The sequence below is a fragment of the Sus scrofa genome, chromosome 13, assembly GCF_054392235.1.
Source record: "Sus scrofa isolate SSC_HxYL_T2T_F1_AM1 chromosome 13, Sscrofa_HxYL_maternal_Yorkshire_Landrace_v2.0, whole genome shotgun sequence".
NCBI classification, from domain to species: Eukaryota; Metazoa; Chordata; class Mammalia; order Artiodactyla; family Suidae; genus Sus; species Sus scrofa.
In genome coordinates, this window is record NC_139395.1 from 60942452 (window position 1) to 60968920 (window position 26469).

The window sequence follows — 26469 nt, forward strand, 5'->3', positions numbered from 1 at the left end:
GAAGGCCAAATTCTGTTCCTACAGTAACATCATCTGTATGTAGATAAGAGTCTCAGATTTGCAAATAGGAAAACAGTAGTACACATGTGCTTGTGATCATTCTCAGCCTCAGTGGCTGGCAAATACTCTTTGATTAAATATATATCTGTTAAATGACCAAGATGTACTGGGCAGGGTGCAAAGTACTGGAGGCTCAGCACTGAACTGACTATAGGAGGCTTACCAACTGAACAGGAAATTCTGCTACTTGGCTCCAGACCTTGCCTATTATTCTGCCAGGGGTTCAAAGAAAGGCATTGAGAATGTGTCACATAGTGAACACTTTATCCACGTGCTACAACTGTGGGAGCTGCCCTGTAGTCAGCATGGATATTATGGAATGACTTAGAAATGTGCAGTTTGAATCTCTGGGAGTCGCCAAGTCCTGCCTTCCTGATTGTTAAGATGTAGTAGCTAACACTTCCCAGGCATTTATCATGTAGTGGGTGAGAACATTTCAATAAAGTAATAAAAATAAAGATGAGACAAGTCACAAATGGTGTTTGGTTAACTGATCAGAGATGACAGCACGAACAACACTGCCATATTCATTTACTTTTTTGAGACTCTTCATCCATCAACAACACATGTTGCAAAGTAGCAGACTGAGGGTGTTCAGAGCCAATGCAGTGCAGTGGCCAGATGGGGCCTCAGAGTGTGAGTTCTGGACATGGTCTATGTTTGGGTTCCACCTTCTACAGTTAGCAAAGTTGATCGGCAAACCCAAGTCTTCTCTTTACACATTCTCCTTACATAATTGATGCCAAAAGCAAGGTCCACATAGAATAGTGTGCTGGTGAATGATTATTAATTAGGTCTCTTTAAGAAACGAGGTGTGCTTATGTGTGTTTGCAGATGTGATATATATACACACATATATATATTACACGAAAATATGCAAATATGTGTGTGTGTTTATATATACATGCTTTTTTTTTTTTTAATAGGGCCACACTTGTGGCATATGGAAGTTCCCAGGCTAGGGGTCAAATCAGAGCTACAGCTGCTGGCCTACACCAGAGCTCACAGCAACACCAGATCCTTAACCCACTGAGCGAGGCCAGGGATTGAACCCACATTCTCATGGATACTAGTTAGGCTTGTTACCACTGAGCCACAATGGGAACTTCCTATATATGATTGTTTATAAGTTTTTCTGATACCAAGAATGCATAACATAAAATTTATAAATAAGAGTAAAATAGACAATTCTTTATTTTAAGTTTCATAGAGCCAATTGATTCTCACAGAATACTTTTGTTGAACTCTTCGATCTGTGGCCAAACTATGGTTGTAATTCCTGGACAAGTGTGGCTCTGGTGTGAATGTTAGTTGATATTTTGTTTATGTTTAAAAGTACAGTGAAAGAGAAATAAGGAAGATGGATGTTAGAACGGCACTCACTCACCAATGACATGAACGACTTCTCTGCAGAACCAAAAAATAAATTTCAAATACCAGGACAGTATTTCCTTAATTTTTTGTATTCTTTACAGTATAACGACTGTAGACACAAGACTTTCTAAAGTTTAATCTGCATTATTAACATCTGCTCCATCACTTTTTAGTCTAAAAAAATCAATACAAGAAACTCTGAATTATAGCATCTGCTGATTTCTCTAGTGTAAATACTCTCCCATAGCCAATTTCTTTTTTTTTTTTTTTTTTGCTTTTTAGGGCTGTACCCGCAGCATAAGTAGGTTCCCAGGCTAGGGGTCTAATTGGAGCTGGCCTATGCCACAGCCACAGAAATGTCAGATCTGAGCCATGTCTGCCACCTACACCACAGCTGACAGCAATGCCAGATCCTTAACCCACTGAATGAGGCCAGGGATTGAACCCATGTCCTCAGGAACACTATGTTGGTTTTTAATGCACTGAGCCACAATGGGAAATCTTGGGAGGTTTATATTTTTAATTTTTAATAATGGCTGTATTTAACAACCACCTTGCAACATTTCTGAAAATTTACTACTCATCGCTTGTGAGTTGGAACAAGCCAGCTCCAGGACATGCCTAACCCTACACTGAAATCATTAAAAAAAAAAAAAAAATCTGAATTCAAGAAAACCAGTTCAAAAAGTCAACCTTTGCCATCTCATAAGAATAAGAATCAGACCTACATACAATTCAAATAAGCAGAGAAGAATAAAACCTGGTACTTCAAAATATGAGATCCAGAATTTAACAAGTAAGTCAGTCCAGAACAATTTAGCTAATCTACTGTTTCCTCTACTTACCTATGAAAGGACTTCAATTTTGACTGTGCCACTGGGAAGTTTTGGAATCTTAGTGCCCAAAGACAATCAATGATTTGAATAAAGGAAACTAACCTGGGTATCAGTTGGTCTAGTTGCTGCATTGCAGTCATTGTCATCCACCACTGACATGTAAGTCCCAATGATGCATTTCACTGCTCTTAGTTGGTATCCCTGTCCACAAGTGACACTGCACTGGGGGAAAGAAATAAAACAAAACAGATATACAATCCAGCAATCCTCCCATTGGAATTTTATTTGTAGGAGTTCAATAACTGTGAACCCATGGAAGGAGGGGGGTGACTTTCAATCATTTTACATCTTTCATATTATACCTAGCAGAGTGCTGTGGCTAAAATACCGTATTTGACCTCTGGAAATTTTTCTTAAAGAAATAATCAGAGTTTGCATGAATATTTTTGTATAAGAATGGTCTTTGCAATACTATTTACAAAAGGCAAAATATTAGAAACCACCCAAATAGGTAAGAATCAAAAGTCAATTAAATGTGCTATGGCAAACAGATCATAAAGAAAACAATGTAGCCACCAAAAGGCTAAATGTTAGATTTTAAAAGCAGTCTGAAAAACAATAAGGAGAGAGAGTGATGTCATCGAAATGACAGATTAGGAAACTCCAAGAATTAATCCCTCCACTGAAGCAACTATTAAGCTGGCAAAAACTAGCAGGATCAGTTTTTTTTTTTCTTTTTGAACTCAAATTTAATCAAGCACAGTAACTAGGTGAGTGCTTACTGTCAAATTTCAATAAGAAAGTGTTGTGACATTTTTGCTTACCCCCAACCATAATACACTTTTCTCTCAAATGCACATGGATCATTCCCTAGTATAGGTCATATACTAGGCCACAAAATAAGTATCAATAAATTTTAAAACACTGAGAACCAAAGTATTGTCTCTGGCCACAGTGGAGTGAAACTAAAAAGCAATACTGAGAAAAACTGAAAAATTCACAAATATCTTCAAATTAAACATCACAGTCTTAAATAACCAGTAGGTCAAACAGGAAATCAGAAAGGAAATTAGGAGGTACTTTCAGATTAATGGAAACGCAAATAAAACATAAATTTATGTTTTAATAACTATAAAAATGCAGCAAAAGCAGTGCTAAGAGGGAAATTTATGTCTATAAACACCTATATCATTAAAAAAAGAAAGCTCTATAATCAATAATCTTTTATTATTATTGTTTTCTTTTTTTAGGGCCACACCTACAGCACATGGAAGCACCTAGGCTAGGGGTTGAATTGCAGCTGTAGCTGCCAGCCTATGCCACAGGCCAGGTGCAGCAAATGCTGAATCCAAGCTGCATCTGCAACCTACATCATAGCTTGTGGCAATGGTGGATCCTTAACCCATTGAGCAAGGCCAGAGATTGAATACGCATCCTCATGGGCACCATGTTAAGTTCCACTGAACCACAGTGGGAACTCCTGAAATCAGTAATCTAACTTTACACCTTAAGCAACTAGAAAAAGAAGAGCAGATTAAACTCAAAACTAGCAGAATGAAAAAAAAAAAAAAGACTTGAATAGAAAAACAACAGAATAAATAAAATTATAAGTTTGCTCTTTAAAAATATCAACAACATTTATAAACATTTACTGAGACTGACCAAAAAGAGAAAGAGAGAAGATGCAAATAACTAAAATCAGAAATGAAAATAAGTACATCATTCCTGACCCTATAGAAATAAAAAAGGGTAATGAGAGGACTGTGAACAATTATAGGCCAGTATATTACACAATCTAGATAAAACACACACATTTCCAAACATAACACAAATTACCTAGAAACACACAAATCACAAAATCTGACTTAAGAAGAAACAAAATTTGAATAGACCTACAAGAAGTAAAAAGACTGACTCAGTAATCAAAGACCTCTTAATACAGAAAAGTCTAAGACCAAATGGCTTCACTGGCTGTGTTATACCAAATATTTATAGAAAAATTAAGCACTATTCCTAATAGCCAGAAGGTGCAAGAAATTCAAATGTCCTTAGAAGGATGAATGGACAAATATATCCATATGTGGACTATTACGCAGCCATAAAAGGGGTGAAATACAGATGTGTGCTACCACATGGATTACCTTTAAAAATATTATGTTGGATAAAAGTAACCAGAGTCCCATGTTGTCATGATTCCATTTGTATGAAATATTTAGAAAAGGAAATCCATGGAAGTAGAAAACAGATTGTTGGCTATAGGATTCAAGGGGAAATGGGAAGAAATGGGTAATGTAATGACAGCTTAATGGGTGTTTAGGGTGACAAAAATATTGTGGAATTAGACAGAAGTGGTGGTTGCACAATATTATGACTGTACTAAATGTCATTGATTTGTTCACCATAAAGTGGTTAATTTTGCTATGCAAGTTTTACTTTAACAAAAATTGGCCAAGTACAATCCGAATATTAGTTCTTAAAACATAAGAAGAAAATCATAAATGTATTAACTTTGCAGTGTAGAGTTAATAATGTGATTTTCTTCTTTTTGTTAAATAAGGAGTATGAGATTAACAGATACACACCACTACATTTAAGATAGATAAATAACAAGGATTTACTGTATAGCACAGGGAACTATATTCAATATCTTGTCATAACCTACAAAGGGAAATAATCAGAAAAAAATAGATATATGAAATTGAATCCCTTTGCTGTATACCAGAAACTAACACAACATTGTAAATCATCTATACTTCAATTTAAAAAAATTGGAAAAAATAGTCCTGTTAGTTCTAAAAGATGTTATATTCAAATCATAGCAGTAACCCTGAGGTGTGTTCTCCTCCTGTTACTATTCACAAGAGTTATGCAGATGTAGACAAAAAGGAGGCAAGATCTGAAGGGTTAAGTGAACCCCCCACCCCTGTTTACTCAGTGTAATCAAACACGATTAACCATTCTGAGTGAGGATGCTGTATAATGGGAAGGAGTCAGAAGGGCACTGGTGTTAAAGACAGAAATTGTCAGGGGGCAGTAATAAAGCTGCTCGCATTCACTGTACACAGGTTGGAAATGAAGACATAAGCTAGAAGGCTAAAGAGGCTGTGGCTCTTGCTGGATAGGGTAAAGGGAGAGTCATTCTTTAAAGAGATTACATAAGTGACAGCAAACAGCTGCCCTGCTTCTCTTGGGAACTTGGAGTGCTACTTAAATAGTACCGGGAATGCTTTTGCTTCTATATTAGGAAGGCTTCAACTCCAAGAGTAGTGGCTTCTCAGATGCAAGCCCAAGGGAGACTTTCACTCTTTCCTTTAAGAACTGTTCAAGTCGCTGTGGAACCTCCACTGGGGGGTTGGAAAAGATTCTTTCAAAGACAGACGATTTCCGTGACTTCTGATCTAATTAATTCTGTTTGAAGAGTCTGACTTATTTACAAGAGGTGAGCTTAGGGATCACGACACTGCAAGCCAAAATATCCTTTGCCAAATCCCCAGTCCAGACCCTTCTGCCAAAGACGCTGGCGCTGGATCACATTCTGTAACAGACCCACAGCCACACGCTGGTAGATAACATCAGCCAGACATGAGATCTGTTGTGAATTTGTTCAAATGTGCGTGTGCTCAAGCTAAGGTTTTAACCCAAGGGTGAAGGCACGCACGTGGGTCTGGAAAGGGAATAATTAGCTCCAGGAGGGCAAGCAGCAACCCTCAGAAGTGGGGCAAAATGGTTGCAGAGTTGCTAGCACTTGGTGCCATGGAGGTACCTTTGCAAGCCACATGCCATAGGGGTTAAATCCCTGCTTCTGGAATGTCCCTCAACGAGCCTACTCCAGATAAGAAGGAAAGAATGTAGTTAAGAATGTTATCATTCAAAATACCTGTCCCCAGGGACCCGCCTGCCAGGACGCACATTCTGGCTGCTGACAGGTCTGCATGGAGGTTGGCTTGGTCTCAGGGTCACAGATCCTATCACTTAATCGATCTTCACCAAACTGACACCAGACTTGGCGGTGCTTATGCCCTTTTCCGCAGGTGACCAGGCACTGTAATAAAAGATACAGTCAGTCAGGGTCATTTCTGAACAATTCACTGTGGTTCCCAGGGCTGAGTAACTGATTTAGCAGGACTGAGGTAGGTTCTTTTCCCACAGCAATCCCTCTCTCTCCTTGCAATTGGTAAATACTTCAAGGCTCATGCTTTTCACGCCTTCACTCCTTCATTCATTCTGTCTTTAACCAGGATCTGGGCCAGTTTCAAGCACAGAATAAATTCAACAGTATCATGCTCTGAAATCCTGAAACACAGCCTTCATGGTTTGATAGCATAGGCATGAAAGGCATGGGAATTTATGAGTCAGACTAACCTGGGATTGACTGGTTGATTGATTGAGTGAGTGATTTTTGCTTTTTAGGGGCCCAACACTCTTGGCATATGGATGTTCCCAGGCTAGAGGTCAAATTGGAGCTATAGCTGCCTGCTTACACCATAGCCAGGGCAATGCTGTACCTGCGACCTATACCACAGTTCACAGCAACACCGGATCCCCGACATACTGAGTGAGGCCAGGGATTGAACCTGCATCCTCATGGATACTAGTTGGACTTGTTTCCACTGAGCCACAGTGTAAAATCCCAAGCTTAAAAGTTTTTGCACAGCAAAGGAAACCACTGACAAAGTGAAAAGACAACCTATGGGATAGGAGAAAACATTTGCAAATGATGTGACCAACAAGGGGTAAATATTTGAAATATACAAACAACGCACAACTCAATATAAAATAACCAAATAACCCAATCAAAAAATGGGCATAAGACCATGTCTACAAAAGGCAAGAAAGAGGCACTACTTTCTCTCTCTTGCTGGCTGAGGCCACCTGTGCCAAAATGGAGGGTTTGCCATTTGCCTCATCAGGTAAGGACAGTCAAGGCGTCAGTCTGGAATACTCAGCCTGGTCCTTTCGCTTTTCCTCAGGTTTTCCACCATCAACGGGATGAGTAATCAAATGGTCACTCACTGAGGTCCAATTCTCTTATTTCAAAGATAAAAGAATTGGAGAACCTCATTTTTTGACTTCAGATCTGAGCCAGAGCAGCTCTATAATTAATAAGGCCCCAATTTCCTTCATAGCAACTTTGCCAGGGATCAAAGAGGAAGGTAAGTGAGGAACTAGAACTTTAAAAATCACCAACAGACGTGTTCCCGTCGTGGCTCAGCGGGCAACGAATCTGACTAGCATCCATGAGGATGCAGATTCCATCCCTGGCCTTGCTCAGTGGGTTAAGGATCCAGTGTTGCCCTGAGCTGTGGTGTAGGTCACAAACACAGCTCAGATCCTGCATTGCTGTGGCTGTGGCACAGGCTGGCAGCTACAGCTCTGATTCGCCTCCTAGCCTAGGAACCTCCATATGCTGTAGATATGGCCCTAAAAAGCCAAAAAAAAAAAAAAAAAAAAAAAAAAGTCATCAACAGAAGCTCCCATGATGACTCTGAGGTTTCCAGTGGACCAGTCAGGTTCATTACGACAGACATGGGGCAGGTGGAAGGCTGGAGTTGTTTCCTCAAGGGGAGGTGGAAGAAAGGTACAGCTGGTTTAGCCTTGAACTAACCTGGGGAGGCTCAGAACTGAGTATCACAGATGACCCGGGGAAAACAAGAGCCCTCCCATCTCACCTCTGACCAGTGTCCCGATTTCCACTGTGGACAAGAGAATTCATTACACCTCTGAACGGTGACTTTCTCTTGATGTGTGCATTTGCTGTCATCCAGTACATCATTACGGGTGTTGACACAAATAGCCCTTCTCCTCTGGGTTCCACCATCACAGCTTTTAGAACACTGAAAGGAAAGAAAAATAAATAAATAAAACCTGTTGCTAACTCTCTCATCAAGCATGCTTAAGACACTGGCTAGGCTAGCTTGTCTCTTCCAGTCCTTAAGAAATAACCAACCAACAAACCCTGGTCAATTCTACTTGTTACTTGAGGTGTATATGTTCATATCATTAATTTATTTACCAGGTTTATACTGAGTCTTTATTAGCAAACAGGCATAGGAAAACAAAGCAGGAAATGGCCTGTGGGGTGTGAAAAAAGTGACTGGTTGAGTTGTTCCATCACTCCCAATTTTCTACCTGCCATGCCCAAGCTAGACATTACAAATGGATCATGGCACCATTTTCTTCAGTTTTAATGGGGGGGGGAGGCATTATAAATCAATCATACTACTCTAAATGGGGTTTCTCAGTGCAGCCCTGCAAGGCTGATCATCAACTAATTAGACTTAGTGCTCAAGAAGAAGGCTCTCTGGGTGAAAAGCAACTTACTTCAGTCCAAGCAGAATAGCGCCAGCCACCTGTGTTGCATTCTCCTGAACATTTTTCCCGGTTGCTTGGTTTGGGGTGACCACTGCAAAAACTGTCATCAATCTTCTCAGTCTTCCCATCTAACCTGCTGTATTTGGCACAGTAGATGTCTAAGGTGCGGTAACCCAAGCCACACTGGGCACTACATTCACTCCTGCTGGCCACGTGCCACCTACACATAAGGAAGAAACCAACATTTCTCTTAAATATATATGTCTTATCTAGGCTCAGCAGTTGGAAGAGTTGAGTTCTATTTTCTTTCTTAACTAAAATCCCATGAAACCCAAAGCCACAGTCAGTTACTGAAATCCAATTTTAAACCAACACATCCATGTATTTTTTATGGCTGTCGATGTACGTGGAAGTCAGAGTGACAGTCAGATCTATCTTTGTGAAGATTCTCCCTGATACAGTCAATCTGAATTCAAGCAACCAAAAATAAAAAACATTGGAATTCAACAGAGCAAAAAAAGCAATTTTATATTTAAAAGGTTCGTGCAACCCAGCTTTTGATTTATCAAGTAGGTTGCTTTAACAGAGAACCACTATTGGAAAGACTCCCTAGGAAGTCTCCTTTATGTGTGCCTTTGCTGGAAAATGCTCAATAAACATTCTGTGAATTAATGAAGGAATGGATCATTTGGACTATAATTATGAATTTCATGTATGCTAAACAGTATATACATTATCTGTGAAAAGACGAGAAGTTCCCTGAAGACATGTATCATAGTCTGTATAAATCCATTGTTAAAAAGACTAATTTTTTGGAGTTCCTATTGTGGCTCAGTGGTTAACAAATCCAACTAGGAACCATGAGGTTGCGAGTTCCATCCCTGGCCTTGCTCACTGGGTTAAGGATCCGGTGTTGCCATAAGCTGTGGTGTAGGTCACAGATGCAGCTCAGATCTGGCATTGCTGTGGCTCTGGCACAGGCTGGAGACTACAGCTCCAATTAGACCCCTAGCCTGGGAACCTCCACATGCCACAGGAGTGGCCCTAGAAAAGGCAAAAAAAAAAAAAAAGACTAATTTTTTTCGAGCAGTTTTAAGTCCACAAGAAAATTGAGAGGAAGGTACAGAGCTACACCTTGCTCCTACACATGTGCATTCTGGGCATTCCCCACCACAGCCCTACAGTTGTTACAACAGATGAACCTGCACTGTTACGTCGTTACCAACCTAAAGTCCACTGTTTACATGAGGGTTCGCTCTTGATGTTGTACATTCTATAGGTTTAGACATTTGTAAGGGTGAAATGCATCCACCTTGTTGGTATCATACGGACCTAAAAACACTATTCATCCCTCCCTCCCCCACAATTATACACTTTTAAAATTAGAGTCTTTAAATTTTTGCCAATTTTGAATCCCTAATACATATAGTAAAACTTTCTTGGCACACAGTAGATGCTCAGAACATACTAATAAACTAACTGGCTCTGTGAATGCCCCAGGAACATGGCCAGTACTTAAAAAAAAAAAAAAAAAAAAAACACACAACAACAACAACAAACCTTATCCTGAATAGAACAAGCTAAATAAATGAACTTGAAATGTGTTTTGGTGATCATATTTAGCAATTCCCCAAAGGATAACTTCTTTATAATCTTAATTTGAATTTTCTCTTGATTGTTAATTCTTTCTTGCTTAGAACTCTGGTGGTTTGCTGAATACCAATGCCTTAAGAATTCTCCCATATACACAGGAAAAAAAGAGGAGCATTGGACACATGCTTATCTTAGAATTTCTCACAAATGCTCAAAAGTAGGTCAGAGTTGACTTATTTCTACATTTGGCATGTAAAGAGAACTAATGAGATCTTCCCCTAGAATGACATTGTCTTTGGAGGATTTTGTTCCAACAGGAACATGTTACATGAGGGATTGTAAAACAGTGCTTTATCTCATCCTGTCAAAGTTTAATCTGGGCAAACTCTCACTTCCCTAAGGAAGTGAGGCCAGAAAAAATGTGGGCCAGTTCAACAGAGGCATCTGGAACTTTCATCTGCCCTTTGATTCTTGGCCACCTTCTCTTTGCCTTCATCATCATTTCCTTGTGGAAAGGTTATTTTCCATCCTGGCTGAGGAGGCAGGTACCCTACAAAAAACCAAAAAAAACAAACCAAAAAACCAAAAACCCAAAAACAAAACACACCAGCAGCTTGGGCTGGAAAAGTGTATCAGTTTCCCTGATATTCATACAATCCCCGGAATCCGTGCAGAGACAGTGCAGGAGTCTGTGGAAAGGTCACAGCACTGCCTTAGGAAAGTTCTTCCCAAAATGCTATCACATACTTGGTGTTTTCACTTCTGGAGAGTCCTCTTACCTTCAATGTTTTGAATTCATTCATGTGACAATTGTAATTTGTTACTCTATTTCAGAAAAGCAAAGTGTTAATGAGTGGGGGGAAAATGGTGTATGTCTTTGGGTGTGTTTGGCATTATGGCATTGAATAATTCAAGGAACTACTGATTTAATCAGTTTTCTACATTGCAGAACTTCTCAGGGCCTTCAAAATGTTAATCAGAATTACTAATCTTCACGTGGTGGAAGAGACCGTAAGACTTCTCGAACATACTAGTTCACCATGGATCATCTTGCAGAACTAATGTTTCATAAAAATGTTTCGGGAAAAACTATTTTAGACTCTGAGCAAACCTCTCTCCAGTCTTCTGGTTTTGCACACAATACTAGAAATACTGGCAATAATAATTAGTATAAATATTTACACTATAAATAGTATAAAAATAATTGCTATAAATCACAATTAGTGACTATCAGGTTGACAGAGAACACAGACAGTAATGCCTTCTTTGGGCTTGTTTTCAGCATTTATATGCTTTTCAGTAAACAACTTTATTCTTCCAATACTCTTTAAAGCCAGTAAGATATGACTTTGAATGCTGACAAATAAACATGATATTTTACTTAATTTCAGATGTGAGCATTCACTTGTCTAGTTATAAAGCTGTATAAACTAATCCTGAATGCTTCTTTTTTCTTTTCATTTTTAAATTCTTGCCCCTAAGATCTGTCATTTCTACCATAGACACTTCTGTCAAAAGACATGGCTATAATTCCTTCACTTTCTTTTCTTTAATTAGCCAGAGGTGCTATCTTTATCCAATCCTGTTCCCTGAGCTACTGTCTTGCTTTGGTATCACTAGATTTAAAGGTTTTTTTTTTTTTTTTAAGTATAAAAAAAGGTGATTTTCTCCAATTGAGGAATTTAGAGTAGCACCTTTGACATACCTACCATAGGAAATGTAAAGATTTTAAGCCCTGACTTTACCGAGGTATTGTGCAATGAGCTTTAATAAAAATCAGAACCAGAAAGACCTGCGTGCTAATACAAGCTCTAACACTTACTAGCTAAGTGACTCCAGGCAGGACACTGAACCTCACTGAGCCTCAGCTTCCCTGTCTGTGAAATGGGGGAAAGTAGGATCCAATTCATAGCACTATGAGGAGGATTAAATGAGGCAAGGTATATGCAGCATCTAGTACCCATGGCAGACATTCAAGAAAAGTATTATTATTATCACTACCGCCTTTGTTTTATTCCTTCACCAAGTTCTGAGTATCATGTAACTTCATGTAAATCAATAATACAAAGTGAAGAGAAATCCAGTTGAGATCTTCTACAGAATTCTACTCATGGATTTGAAGATACCTTTTAAACACATTTGCGACCTATGACACAGTTATGCCAATGCTGGATCCTTAAGCCATTGCACAACAGAGGGAACTCCAAAGTGGAGATAATGTTAATATTTATGTCACTGTGTTGTTTGAGGAATTAATAGAATATTAATTACACAGGATATACATATTAATAGGATATTAATTATGTTAATAAGATAAAAGTATGGATAAGAACTACTAATATAAGAATATTAACAAGATAACATACAATTGTTAAAAATAGTTCTTAGTAAATGGTCGACTCTTATTAATACTTTCAGAGTAGTGCCAGTCAGAATTATATTAATATTATTGATATTATTTAATATTATATTATTTTCAGTGATAATTTGAAATGAGGCTAATATGATAATGTCACCTTTCCCAGTTTAACAAGGTTATGCCTCCAACAGTCTACCCAATAACTCAATGTTTTTCCCCCCTAAATTTTAGTGATTAATTCAGTTCAGCAATTAGTTAACTAATTATTTTTTTGAAAAGACCTTAATTCTACTTTAACTAATTTAAATCTACTGGCTGAAGCTATGGGTTTATATGGATATTACTTAAAACATGAATTAATACTACCTAGTATAAGGTCTGTCTTTTAATGTATTGTTCTTATTTGTTTTGTCTTGTTTCATTTTTTGTTTTTCCCTGTAATGACTTTTTGGAGAGAAAGTGCAGTGGGGCAGAAAGACACTGAGCTTTGAAGTCAGAGCTTCAGGTCAGGACTGGCACAGATGTGGCACATGTGTCACAACCCCCCCTCCTCCCATGACAGACATTACCAGTTGATCATAGCACTCCTCTCTTCTCTCAGAGCCTTGAGAGTGCTTAAGACTCTCTACTCTAGCCCAGGCCTGACAATCCTACCACTTACTAGGATTTGCTATGGTTATGTAGAACCTGCAAAATGTTTAAATATTCACTTTGCTGCTTATGAATGATGAGACCTTAACAAATACCAACCACTACGTGCTGATAATTTTTCTTCTGTAAAAGAAGGATAAAGTACCAACTCATCTTACTTTTGTGTAATTGACAGGCAGACTATATAATGCAACCCCCAGACTACCGAATACTCAACTATGAGAAAGTCAATTGCAGGAAAATGGAAAAGCTTTATAATTCTCTACTTACTCACAAGGTCTTCCTTCAGAGTTCTTATTTTTCTTAAACATAGAACTGTGTGCATTTCTAGACATCTGTCTATAGATTTTCTTCTCATTCCTTCCATTACTCTACCTTAGTGCACTGCAACTTTCATGTCTGTAAAAGTTCTTACACTGGGCAATAAACACTCTGGATGGACATAGAACACTGTGGATCCTTTGATGGATGATGTTTACCCTTTTCTGCTGACTTTCAAACCAAACTTTTGCATTAGATGTGACTCAATGAAAATAATACCTATGGAGCAAGTTGTGAGGGTCAAATGAGAACTGTTTCCGGCAAGTGCCATACTCTATTAGCTATTTGTAATTCTTAGGAGAAGAATAAGAAATTTGCCGGCATATGTCTTGGATAATCAGTTTCAGAGGGATGGAAAATTGGCTAAAGCTTATTTCGCTGAAACACACGGGAGTCTAAAGACTGACATTCACACTTGCTCCTCACAGAGAGAGACCTCCTACAAAACCCTCTCAACTCAGTACTAAAGACCACGAGGAAACACTGGCCTCACCTTAGGTCACAGTCTGTGCCACAGGGTTCAGTAATGGGTGCTGGCTGGGGCAGCCGGTCACATCTTTGATCAGAAACTGTAAGCTGATCAGATTCCCTGGTGCAAACAGGTTTTCGTTTTCGCTCTCCTAAGCAAGGAGGAAAAAGAAAATTATTCAAAGGACCCTACTCCATAAACTGTTTAGACCAGGAATTGGCAAGCATTTTTGTAGAGTTATAAAGTCAATATGTTTGGTTTCGTGGGATGTATGACCTCTGTTACAACTACCAAACTCTTGTTATAGGGTAAAAGTAGCCACTTAAAGATATTAAGAAATTGGTATAGCTGTGCTTCAATAAAACTTTATTTATAAAAGCAGGCAGTGGGCTGGATTTGGCCCACTGGCTGTCATCTGCTAATTCATAATTCAGGCAAAAGGAAACCAGATAAACTGCATATAATACAACCATTAAATCTATGGCTCTGGAAAATCAAAGTGGCAGAGCTGATGTTGCTCAGCTTCATACGTGTGCATGAAACCGCTTAGGATGAGAAAACCTAACACTGCCTGTATCCCTTAAACAGCTTAACTTACCAGCCCAAAGTGACCAGATAGATGCAGAGAAAGGTTAGGAAATGCATGCAGATAGAAAGGTTTATAGACTGTATGTATTTGGCTGCTTCTCAAAAAAAAAAAAAAAAAAAATTAAAAAACATCTCAAGTCCCCAAAACTCAAGCTAAAAGCCAATACCTTGGCAGGGTTTGCTGCATGCTTGCCAGGGTCCATAACTGTTCCAATAAAACTGCTGGGGTTTGTCTTCAATTGGAATATTGAAAGAATAGCGCACGTCAGGGTTGTATAACTTTCCCACTGACAACACCTAGGATGTACAACAAAATGGAGAGGCTGTTGGGGGTCCTGGTGACTCCAAGCATTAGAAAAGGTGCATGGGCTCATGGCCAAGTTCTCACCTGAAGCAAAAGTTCTTGATCAATGCGATCCGTAGAGTTGATTCTTTCCACAACATTGTCGGACCCGCTGTACTCTATTACGGCATTCCCAATCCGGATTTCCCTTTTGGACATTGTGACAACAAAGTCTCCATTTAGCAAGAATTCACCTTTACTGCTTGATAAAGCTGGAGATGAGAAAAGGGAATTCACTGATTTGCTGCCAAGGAATTTCTGTTGGCAAAATGAAATAATACTTTGATAGGCAGAGAGTCAGAATGCCAAGAAAGAAGACCTTCAGCCAGAGAGGCATGGGCTGGAATCTGAGCTTTGCTACTTGCCAGCTACGTGGCCTTGGGAAGTCACTTTCCTTAATCTCAGCCTTGATTTCTTAACGTCTAAAATGGAGGTAAAAACAGCTATCCTTCATGGTGCCTGTGAAAACTAGCTGAAATATAAGTATAATAATTCATTGAGGTTTGTGATACAACCCCCGCAATTACAGCATTATAGACGGAAGCAATGACTTGTGGTTACCAGAGGAAGAGGGATGGGGGGAGGAAAAAAATGGGTAAGGGGGATCAACTGGGCGGTGATGGATGCAAATGAAATTTTTTGTGGTGATCACATGGTATATACAGAAGTAGAAATATAATGCTGTATATGAGAAACTCATATAATGTTATAAAACAATGGCACCTCATTTTTAAAAAAGAAAAAAGTGTTCTGATTTAAAAATAGAGACTAATGAAATGGACATTTACAAAATTGGTTCCCCCACAAATAACCCTTTCTACTTCACAACAGAGTTAGTTGAGCCTACTGCATCTTCTTAGTTTTCTTTGTTTAGACAGAGGTTGAAAAGTGAAAATCTATAGCCAATATGACACTCAAATATACTTGGTCAGTGAGGCCCACTGAGATAGCTGGCTTCCAACGTGGCCCCAGTGATCCTTGCCTTCTGATAGTCACACCTTGTGTCATCCTCTCCCACACTGAGTAGTCCTGAATGTATAATCAGTAGGATACTGTGACTTCCAGGGCAAGGTCAAGGGCATGATGGCTCCACCCTGCTCTTCTTTGAATCAATGGCTTTGAAAGAAGTCAGCTGCCACTCTGTGAGGATACACAAGCAGTCCCACTTCAGCCCCACCTTGCCTCCTGCAAAGAGCAATGAGGAACCGAAGCCTTCTTCCATTAGCATCTAAGTGAAGCATCTGTAGGTGGATCTGCAAGCCCAAGTCTAGCTTTCAGAGAGGATCACAGCCCTAACTGAGGTCTTAGCAGCCATATCAGGAGAGACCTCAAGCCAGAAACACCCTGCTATGCTGCTCCCAGATTCCTGCCACAAGGAAACTGGAATATTGTATACACTTGTTGTTTTAAGCCACTAGACCTTGGCATAATTTGTAACATGGTAAAACCTACCCGGATCATTCTTTTTAAAACTGCAAGTCCCTCTCACTGGAAGCCCAGGTTCCATACTTTCTGTGCTATTTTCCACCTTAATTTTTCCGCAGAGTGCTCTGTTTATGCGCTCTCTCCCCAAATAGGAATGAAAGCAAGGATTTGGGGACTATTTTATTCACAGCTACATCTCAGCTTCTGAAAGAATACATGGTAGATGCTCAATAAATAGTTTTGGGCACAGGGTGGGGAGAATGAATGAATCTACTGAAAATCATGCAAACAATGAACAATCAGCCAAAGTGAAAAAGTAATGTTGGAGAACTGCTTGAGTCAAGTGCCAAAACACCAGCCAACTGAGAACATGACAGGGTTAGGCCAGTTAGAAACTTTAGAAAAGAAAAGAAACTGGACAAACAAGATGAGATGACTGCTGCTTCAGAAGGAATAATTTATTTATCTAAGTGTCAGAGAGGCTATTGGGAAAGTGAATACGAGCTTAGGAAGCTTTTCAAAAAATGATTCCTTTCCAGGTTGAACTGTTAAATTCAAACTTTAAGCAAAGAACGTACTACTCTGCGATCAAATAACTGGACTGGAAAATTTAGGCAAAAATATTTATCAACTGCTTTATCCTTTATTCTAGAAACCTAGGCATGACTGACATGAAGAAATAATTTTGTTAAGCCTAAGAAAAAATAAAATTTATTCTTACACTTTTTGATTAATTTCTCAGATAAAATCCCAATCAAATCTTTTTTCCCCTAGTATTCATTATAAAATTTTGGTTTTAAGCCCCCCCCCCCTTTTCAGTATTATTGCTCCTTGAATAATGAATTCTGGTGTGTATTGAGCTTGACATGTAGCAGGTACTCAAGAATGCAGAGCTATTAAACATTTGAGCTCGGGACAAAATACTAGAAAGAGGCCCCTTAACTTTTGTAACTTGTGCACAATTAGCAAATCTCAGCAGGGAGGGAAATCTTGAAAGGCACAAGCCATGTATTTAAGTGAATAAAAGGAATGTGGAAATTTGAGTCAGGGCTGGCAAAGAGGTTTCATCCCAGACACCAATGGCAATCTTTCAGTACTGGCTGCTCAAGAAGCCATGCAGAGCAGGATTCACTGACAGTATCACGTCTCAGCATCATTTTAATGACATCTGCATTGGATATGGGATGAGAAACAGCCAAGTTATCTTAGGTATTTGACCATGGAGACCAGAGCTATTTATATGTAGAAGAGGTTGAGAGGATTTAGGGAAAGTAGATATGGTACCCATAGGTGGAGATGAATGAGGGTTATGATGAAGCTCTGAATAGTCTCTGGAGCTTAGTAGCAGCAGGGTCCTTGATTCTTTGGACATGGGCACCTCACAGAGTTCACTCAGTTGGACACTACACTGATGGAAGGATTAGTCTTGGCAGGATCAGGAATTAACTGCATCAAATTTGGTCCCTCGACCTGCATTTCACCTGCTAGAATTCCTACTCATGTAAGTCCCATCTTGGCTGTGAAGAAAGAATAAGATGCCTTCATTTGAAATGGTTTGAAAGAAAGTGATGAAATTGAAAAAAAAAAAAAAAAAAAAAAAGCTTTCAAAAAGATAATCTTTTAAAAAAGGCAGCCCAAAACCTTGGCTTCTTCTTCATGATTCAAAATCCTTTGACTGTCCCTAGTACCTACAGAATGTAGTTCAGACTCCTTAGCATAACCTTTCTATATCTTTACAAATTTTATCTTTACTTATCCTTCCAACCTTTTCCATTCAGTCCCATTAATAAACCTCAATTCCCAGTCTTGTTCATCCCCAAGTCAGCTATATATTTTTCTACATAGAGGCAGTAAAGTGAAGTGGTTAAGGGTAAAGGGTCTGAAGTCAAACCAGTAGTAAAGATTTTAATTTTTCCCACTTTCTGTTTGTGGGACCTTGGGTAAGTTATTAAACCTCTCTAAACCTCAACTTCTTCCTCTGTATAACGGATTTCTTATAGGATTATTGTGAACATTAAGCAAAATCATGTGTATTCATTAGCTGTCAGATCAGAATGCCTTCAAATGCATTTCCTCCTTATCACACTTTTATAGATACTTATATTATGGATAAGAAAAGCATGCTTAACATGCTTACGATACTTCCTAAGGCCAGGTGACTTCTAATCATGCAAGTCTGTCTCCAAAAGCCCATTAACCACTAAAGGTTTTCTAAGAAGTGCAACAAAAGTCCATTAAATGAGTGAATGAATTCAGCCATTTTTTATATTCTGTGCAAACTGAAACCAAATCATGTTTTGCAGCAGTTTTTTTAAAAATTTAAGTTGTTTGTTTTGCTAGAGTGCATGAGCCTATTGAAATCAAGCCAACGTTTAAAAATCACTTTGATAAGCCCAAGACCGTTCTCAGTCCATAGTAGGTGCTCAACCAATGATGCTGAAAGAACAAGTGACTGATTGAACCTGGCATTCTTGACAAGGAGAACAGAGAGCTTTCAGCCAAATAACTGCTTCCCCATCAGTATAAACCTCTGACAACCTTGTCTCCCCTGCAGCTCCTGCAGCCCTGCAAGATGCAGGAGTTTCAATGGGTCACTGGCTGCAGACGAGCTTGTTTCCGTGGCCCCTCAGGCCTCCTGAGGCTGCCTCCTAATGTGGGTCACTTACACGGCGATGGCAGGATATGCTGCCAACAAAATCACCCAGCGCTTTCAAGTGAAGTCGCATGCTAGCTACCCAGCTGATGTTTCATGGAAAGGGGGGAAATGAGATGTCACACGGCCAGGTCTACAAATGAAGCGATAAGCCAGTTCTGTTCATATTCAAAAAGCCAATGTCGAGTCTAGGTTAATGATGGGCCTCCTTTCCAATGTCTCTCAGCCTTCCTCTCAGGCTTATGCTGACTTGGGCCATTTCACCCTTCACTGCATGCTCCTCATCCCAGGAGATGGTGGGGAGGAAATGAGATAGGAGTCATCAGGTGAACTGGAGTTCCCGCTTTATCTCAAACTGCATCAGTTCCTATCTTCCTGCTGCCACCATTCATCAAGGGCTAAGTGTCCTGGAGATGAATAAGCACCACAGGAATGACTCCTTTTTCTTCTACAGAAATATGAACATGGCAGCAATGGGTGCAACTTGGCTTTAACCCAACTGGAGGGAGGGGTGTCTCCTGAAAGGATGACCTTTGACAGAGAGACTTTCTGCTTCAGTACCTTGTGAAACAAATAGTTTCCTGAAAACAACAGCCTACTGCCCAACCTCCCACTAATGCGATTAGGGAGCTAATTTCCTGGGTTGGTTTTCCCCCCCATTTCACCCATCACAGCTTCATTGCTACAAAGGCCATCTCTCCTAGAAACTGCTCCTCCACCAACACATGCGAAAAGAGCATGACTTGACTGACCTTGAAAAAAATATGAGGGATAAGGATGAAGATTGCTTAGCAACCAAACAGCTGTTACTAGACTCGAGCAACACTCAACCTTAAAACCTTCCTAGGACATTTGCTGCACCTTCCTTCAAGGCAAGAGTAAATGTTTACACACGTCAGGTTTGATGATGACATCATATCCTTCCTAACTTGTTAAGAAACCACTGTAAGGTTCAGGGAGTTCCCGTTGTGGCGCAGTGGAAATGAATCCGACTAGGGACCATGGGCCTGCGGGTTCAATTCCAGGCCTTGATCAGTGGGTTAATGATCTTGCCGTGAGCTGTGGTGTGGGATCTTGTGTTGCTGTGGTTGTTGCGTATACTGGCAGCTGTAGCTCCAATTCGGCCCCTAGCCTGGGAAACCTCCATGTGCCATGAGTACAGCCCTAAAAAGGCAAAAAAAAAAAAAGAAGAAGGAAAGAAACTACTGTAAGGTTCAAAGGCTCTGAGGGCTTGACCTTCATACTCAGTCAACTGTGACTCATCATCTTTGCTTGAAATTTGCATTTGCTTCCAGAAAGACATTCTTTAGGCCAAGAGGTAACTTTCCCATAATATTCCATTAGAGAGCCATGACTACCTTAGACTGCCTGTCCTAGATGACAAATCTTTTTTAAAAATTTTGCTCTCATTCTTCACAAGGAGATTAAGAAACCTCCAGGGGGGAAGGAAAGGTTATTCCCAATGCCTGGCCTGGCTGATAAAGATGAACTGAACTGAGGCCATTACTTGGAAGGAGATTATTTTTCCAAGAGGGAGAAGCACAGTGGAGAACCCTTCTCCTTTTCGAGGAGAAGCAATGAGCAGCTCAACCTGGCATTCAGCTCTCAGGAAATTAACCAATAAAGGAGATCACATGCAATGCTGCTGGATTTAATTAGGAAGTAGCAAGGTCACAGCAGTCACAGGGTCAACTTTATAACCCAGGGCACACGAAGAAAAATTCTTGACCCATTTTGCACAGTGGTGGAAGGAGAAATGTTGGATTCCTCAAAAAGTGTCTGAAAAAGGTCTCTAAGAACTTTGTTAACTGTTTTGTAAGACACCACTCATTTGGATATTTGGGGTGGGGAAAAGCTGATGCAACCACTGAGAGATTCCAACTAAGGTTTTACAGCCTTTAAAAGAAGGGGTGACTGTATATTTCCATGGTAATCCCATCCCTGTTAAATGTATAGTAGGTACTCAGTAAAGACAGCATGAGTAATGATTATTCAGCAATGCAGACATCATTACTTAGCTCATCTCGTGTGAAGGCTTTATGTCAAGAACTGAAGATATAAAGCCACAGTTTCTGACCTTAAAACACTAGCAGTCACATGGATAAATAAAGTCTCATCTCAGTGAATGGCAACTCCTTCCAGTTGCTCAAGCCAAAACTGTGTCCCCCCCACCACCACCCCAACTTCTCTTTCTCACTCACCGTGTTCAACCCATCAATTAATCATGATGGCTCTACCTGCAAAAGATATCCAGAATTTGACTACATACTGCCAACTGTATTTCTCCCACTTGGGGCCAAGCCACCAGTATCTCTTTCTTGGATTACCGAAATAGCTTCCTAACCGGTCTTCCTGTCTCTACCCTGTACCCATCTCTCCAACCCCATCCATTCTGAACATAACAGCCAAAGTACTCTTTTGAAAATATAAGTATGATTATATCATGTTATTCCTTAGTTCGAATCCTCTAGGCTCCCCTTGTCTCTGAGTTCAAGTCCTTTCAATGGTTAAATGCTGATACCTATTTAACCTCATTAGGACTCTCTGTGCTTACCCAGCACCTGTCTCACTGGCTTCCCTCTATGCTTGGACCAATCCAGACATATTCCATTTTCAAGGATTTGTACTGGCTGTTCCCTCTTAACAGAATGCCTTTCCTCAGATATCCATTACCTCCTGCTACAATTCAAACATTTCAGTTCCACTAGTCCCACTCCATCCTCAGTATCCCAATTTCCTTGGTGCTGCTCTATTTTCTCATTTTACTTATCACCTTCTACAGTGTATAGTTTGCTTTTCTATTAAGTCATTGTTCATGGTCTATCTCTTTCCACTAAAAAGTAAGTTATAAGACAGTAGTTTAAAAAAAAATTTTGGGGGGGTTCTCTTTTGTTCATTGTACCTAGAACAGTGTCTGACACATATTAAATAAGTGGCTGAGTGAATGATAAAACACTGCAGAAAATGCTACAATGGAGGAATATGTAAATGTTATGCTGGGTTAGCAGGCTTGGCTTTTGGATCACTGTCTATCTATAAAGGATTTCACACAGACCTTCCAAATTAAAGATACAGGTGCTAATTCAATTCAACAAATTCTCATTTACTAACTCAACATGTGCAGGTGCTTGGAAGAAGCCGCTATAGAGATAAATAGAGTCCCTCCCTGGACATTATAAAATGCTCCATTCATTTATTTCAAAAACTGACTGCCCAGCAAGAACTTCCTTGATTTCTTCTGGATCTAAGTGCAGGCAATGTTTATTTCCTCAACAAAGAAGAGTCCTGTCGTGTAAGGTAATCAGTTGGATTCTTTTCTGTCATTACCCCAGTCCCTGCGTTCTTCTTTTAATTAAAGATGGCTGGGCGAGTTTCTTAATCACTTATGGAAGTTTAGAGAATGATGAACCAAAGTAGGACTGGGCCGAGGAAACAGGTGAAAACGAACACAAGGGATGCTGGTGTGATGTGATTTGAAATATGGGAATAGATATGAATTAACCATGTGCCTGGGCATGGTGAGAGAAAGATGAAGAATCTATGAAGTAGCAAGATGGACCATGTTAACAATGATGTAAGAAAAACACTGCCCCTACAGAACTTTTTGGAATGACCAGACATAATGAAATGAATACATCCACCAGAGGCCTGCTCTTAGTTGAGTAACTCCTCTACTAAAATATATGCATGTCAGTTACCCAAAAGCCAGATTTCTTTTTTTTGAAGACTCAAAGAGAGCAATGATTTTAGGCAAAACTCACAAGGCAAGTACTTTCAAAACTCTGATTGGGGGCATTTGAATTTCCTAAGATCTAGAGCCAGTTTCTTGATTTTGTTTTTGTTTTTGTTTTTTGGCCTTTTTCTAGGGCCACTCCCAGGGCATATGGAGGTTCCCAGGCCAGGAGTCTAATCGAAGCTGTAGCCATTGGCCTATACCAGAGCCACAGCAACGCCAGATCCAAGCTGCATCTGCGACCTACACCACAGCTCACGGCAACGCCAGAACCTTAACCCACTGAGCAAGGCCAGGGATCGAACCCGCAACCTCATGGTTCCCTACTCGGATTCGTTAACCACTGAGCCACGACGGGAACTCTGCCAGTTCCTTGATATTGACTAGTATAAGTTTATGACTGCAATCAGTATTCTGAGGGAGTGATGTATAAGGGAGAAATGGAATAATGGGCTTCACAATCAATTTCTTTTATGAAAACACATGACACCCGAAAGCTTTCCACATGCTGTAGGGCAAAGGGAGTAGCATCTGCTACCTGCTCCAGAGAACCAGGACTCCTGTAGACTCTCACCTAAGTAGTTATCATCCTCTGATTTCCCTGAGAAACTGTGCTGCCGCACATCGATATTGGTAGCACCAGCTGGGATTCGGACCACAGTGTTGTAACCTGAAAAGAAGTGAGCAGAACTTGAGCATGCCACAGAATGGTTCATGTTCTCCAAGCATGGAATACAGCAGAAGTCTCACTATTAGGTGCCTTACAGCCAGATGGGTAACGTACCTTAAGATGGATTTTACGCTTGGCACTAATACTTTTACATAACACATGTGGTTAACAATGTTCACACTTCGACCCTTTCCCTTCTCACGGTTTTTAGGAACAAATTCTTACCATAATGTACTGTATTAAATGTTCCTGCCACTGTTTTGCACGAAGAATTATCGCCACCACAAACCCCACATTTATCTCTCCGGGCTTTTGAGTTTAAAACATGATCGCATCCAGCTTGCTTTTAAAAAGAAAACAGTTGAAATAAATGGTAAGTATTAGAGATTATCAAATGGTAAGTAATGTGTTTCTTTGAATGCAGTGCATTCAAAATGACAAGAAAGTTCAGTCTCTTCAAACCTGCAAGGATTGGAAACTCAGATTGTTGTTAGCCTTGCTATGGGAAAATGTGGTCCAAGGACCAGCTGCCACGGGCATCCCCGGTGATGCTGGGGATGCAGAATCTCAGGCCCCACCAAATGGGCTGAGTCAGAGTAGATTTTCTGGCATGTTAATAAGATCCTTGGGTGCTTCATCTACAGATTAAAGTTTGAGAAGCACTCATCTACGAATAAGTGGAACAAACAAGAAAAACAGCTCAGGAATGAACATATGTACAAAGGAGTGGGTGAGGACTGTATCCAATTAAAGAGCTCACTCTCCATTTTGAGGGAGCTATCCATTAGAGGCTACTGCTGCCATGCAGAAGTAGGGGACAGTGTAGACAGTTCCCAATGTTTCAAGAGGCTCTTGCTATTTTGATTTTACATGAAACCCCATGTTTAAATACTGGAAATGAATGGAAAATAAAACATGACTGCAGGCTGCTGGGTTGAGGCTTCTGGCCTCAAGTGGCCTCTTCAACCTCTTCAAGTCTTAATGCAATAGAGCAGTGTAGACCGAGCACTGAAAAGGACCCCAGTGACCAGCAGAAGACCAGGAGGATGGAGTTCACATTCTCGTGCAGTTTGTTCCTTTGAATAAACCGGTCTTTGAGGATAAACTCAATGTCTGGCTCTGGGATGGGCTGACAAGGAAACCCATACTGTAGCTGTGGGTCAGGAAGTGGGTGATGCTCACAGGGCTCCACACTCACATCTGATGTGACTCGGACCCACGCAAGGGACAAATACATCATTCCAGAGCTTGGCTGCATTCAGGATGATCTCTGACTGTTAAGAGCAGGGAAATGATATCAAGCCCTGGAGGAATGAACACTTCTGATGCTTTCCTATCTGTTCAGAGGATCTGGACTTTCCTGCCAAGAATAATCTGCAGGTATGCATCTGGTAGATGTTATCATGCTTCAAATCAGCAAAAGAAATCTGAGTGAGGTGGGCTCATCCTCAGAACCTCTTTTTTGGAGCAGAGCTACTCAACCTACAAAACTTGCTGTCAGGAAGCTTTTGGGTTTAACCTTATGAACTGCGGTTAAAGTAAAAAAATGTGTATGTGTGTCAATAACAAATCAATTTTCAATGGGAGATTTTGTACAGACCCCACCCCCCACCCCCACCCTGAGAGTGTTGGAAAAATCTAGCAGCAGAGGTTCTCAAACTCTGGCATGGTGATAATGCTGGTCTGGGGACCCTGCTTTGAGAACCACCACCTTGGAGCTAATAATACACAGACACCAGCAGCTCCTATTCTATCAAGGTAGCAACACATCACAGCTGGGCAGCAGGACAACACAGTGAAAAAAACGGCAAACTTGGACTCACCCGGCAAAGGCCTTGAACACAGATGTCATTGGTGTCCTGGCCACATGGAGTCCCATCTACCACTCTGTCACGGAGCTGATAGTAGGCCGTGTTCCCCGCCACCCTGCAGAACAGCTTGCAGCGGTCTTTCATCAAAACTAGACAGGGGAAACACCAAGCATCGTGACTCTCTTGTGCCTGGGCTGGAGGGGCCAGCCTGCCAGATGCGGGCACCTCCCTGGAGGCACTTACTTCCACTGTACTTCGGGACCCAGCGCACATTGGGAAGCAGACCATTGATGTTGAAGTGCTTCCCATCAAAATGAGCACACTGCTCGTCTCGGAAGTCTCGCTTCTGCTTGAGACACGGCTCCGTGTTGCAGGATTTAAATTTCATTCTGCGCCCAACACAGTACTTCCCACCGTTTTTTGGCCTGAGGAAAGGTAAAGAGCGCGTGCGCTGTATCAGACTGTGTTTCTCCCCACATCAGTCTCCCCTCTGTGGCTCCCTGTCATCCAGGGAAGCAAATGTGAAGTGGTCAGAGACAGAGACCAGAGTCAAGGGCTCCAGAACTGGGTTTGCACTCTGTCTTCATTATCATTAAGTGCATAACCTTGGGTCAGTCACCGGACCTTTGCAAACCTCAGTCTTTACATCTATAAGATGGGAAGGCACCATCTGGTAAGACTGTTCACACTCCTGTCTGCCTTCCATCCATGGTACTCCTCTTATGGACTACCACCCTAAAACTTGTGCTAGTCCACTTCCATTCATTTCTGGCCCTCTTCTCTCTCCCCCTGAATGACCACTGTTTTGTTCGTTTTGTTTTACAAATCAGATAGACTGAGATGTGCTCATATTTTGACTAATTTAATTGGAGAAGCAAGAGAGAGTGTACTGGTTTCAATACCTTTTGTGTGGCAAGGGTATGGAGGACACCTTGCAAAGCATCAAAGTGCACATTTAACCTCAGCATGCAGCCCCGTTCATGTATTTTCCAGATGTGACCCACTGAGTGAATTATACAACCCATCTCCCAGCAGTCAGTAGCTTGCCAGATGCATCATGGAAACAGGAAGATCACAGAGTCAGAGGAAATCAGGCTCACCAACTCCACACTGGAACAGTTCGGATTTCACAGTTACTCTAGGGCACCCCTCAAATGGAAAGATATCCACCTTTCATCTTTAGAATGAATCTTTCAGAGTATTTTGGACCATAGGAACCATTTGTTTGTTTAACCAGAGTTTGGAGGAATAGGAAATCATCCATGCCCATA

General features: G+C 40.6%; 1 protein-coding gene across 28 annotated transcripts in view; it reads right to left on the bottom strand.

Annotated features, from left to right (window-relative positions):
* The window catches only part of ADAMTS9 (ADAM metallopeptidase with thrombospondin type 1 motif 9), a 173429-nt gene that overhangs the window by 85502 nt on the left and 61458 nt on the right, over window positions 1-26469 (bottom strand). For 15 of the 28 annotated variants that reach the window (XM_084988871.1, XM_084988867.1, XM_084988868.1 and 12 more), the window contains 11 exons: window positions 25442-25623; window positions 25211-25347; window positions 23613-23730; window positions 23292-23387; window positions 14952-15118; window positions 14731-14860; window positions 14000-14126; window positions 8592-8802; window positions 7940-8104; window positions 6148-6312; window positions 2373-2492 (listed from right to left, as the gene is read on the bottom strand). In XM_084988871.1, the coding sequence (XP_084844997.1) occupies window positions 2373-2492; window positions 6148-6312; window positions 7940-8104; window positions 8592-8802; window positions 14000-14126; window positions 14731-14860; window positions 14952-15118; window positions 23292-23387; window positions 23613-23730; window positions 25211-25347; window positions 25442-25623 (1618 nt within the window). Of the gene's footprint in view, window positions 1-2372; window positions 2493-6147; window positions 6313-7939; window positions 8105-8591; window positions 8803-13999; window positions 14127-14730; window positions 14861-14951; window positions 15119-23255; window positions 23388-23612; window positions 23731-25210; window positions 25348-25441; window positions 25624-26469 lie in introns of all 28 variants that reach the window. The other 13 variants (XM_013981853.3, XM_084988876.1, XM_084988872.1 and 10 more) reach the window with 3 other exon arrangements.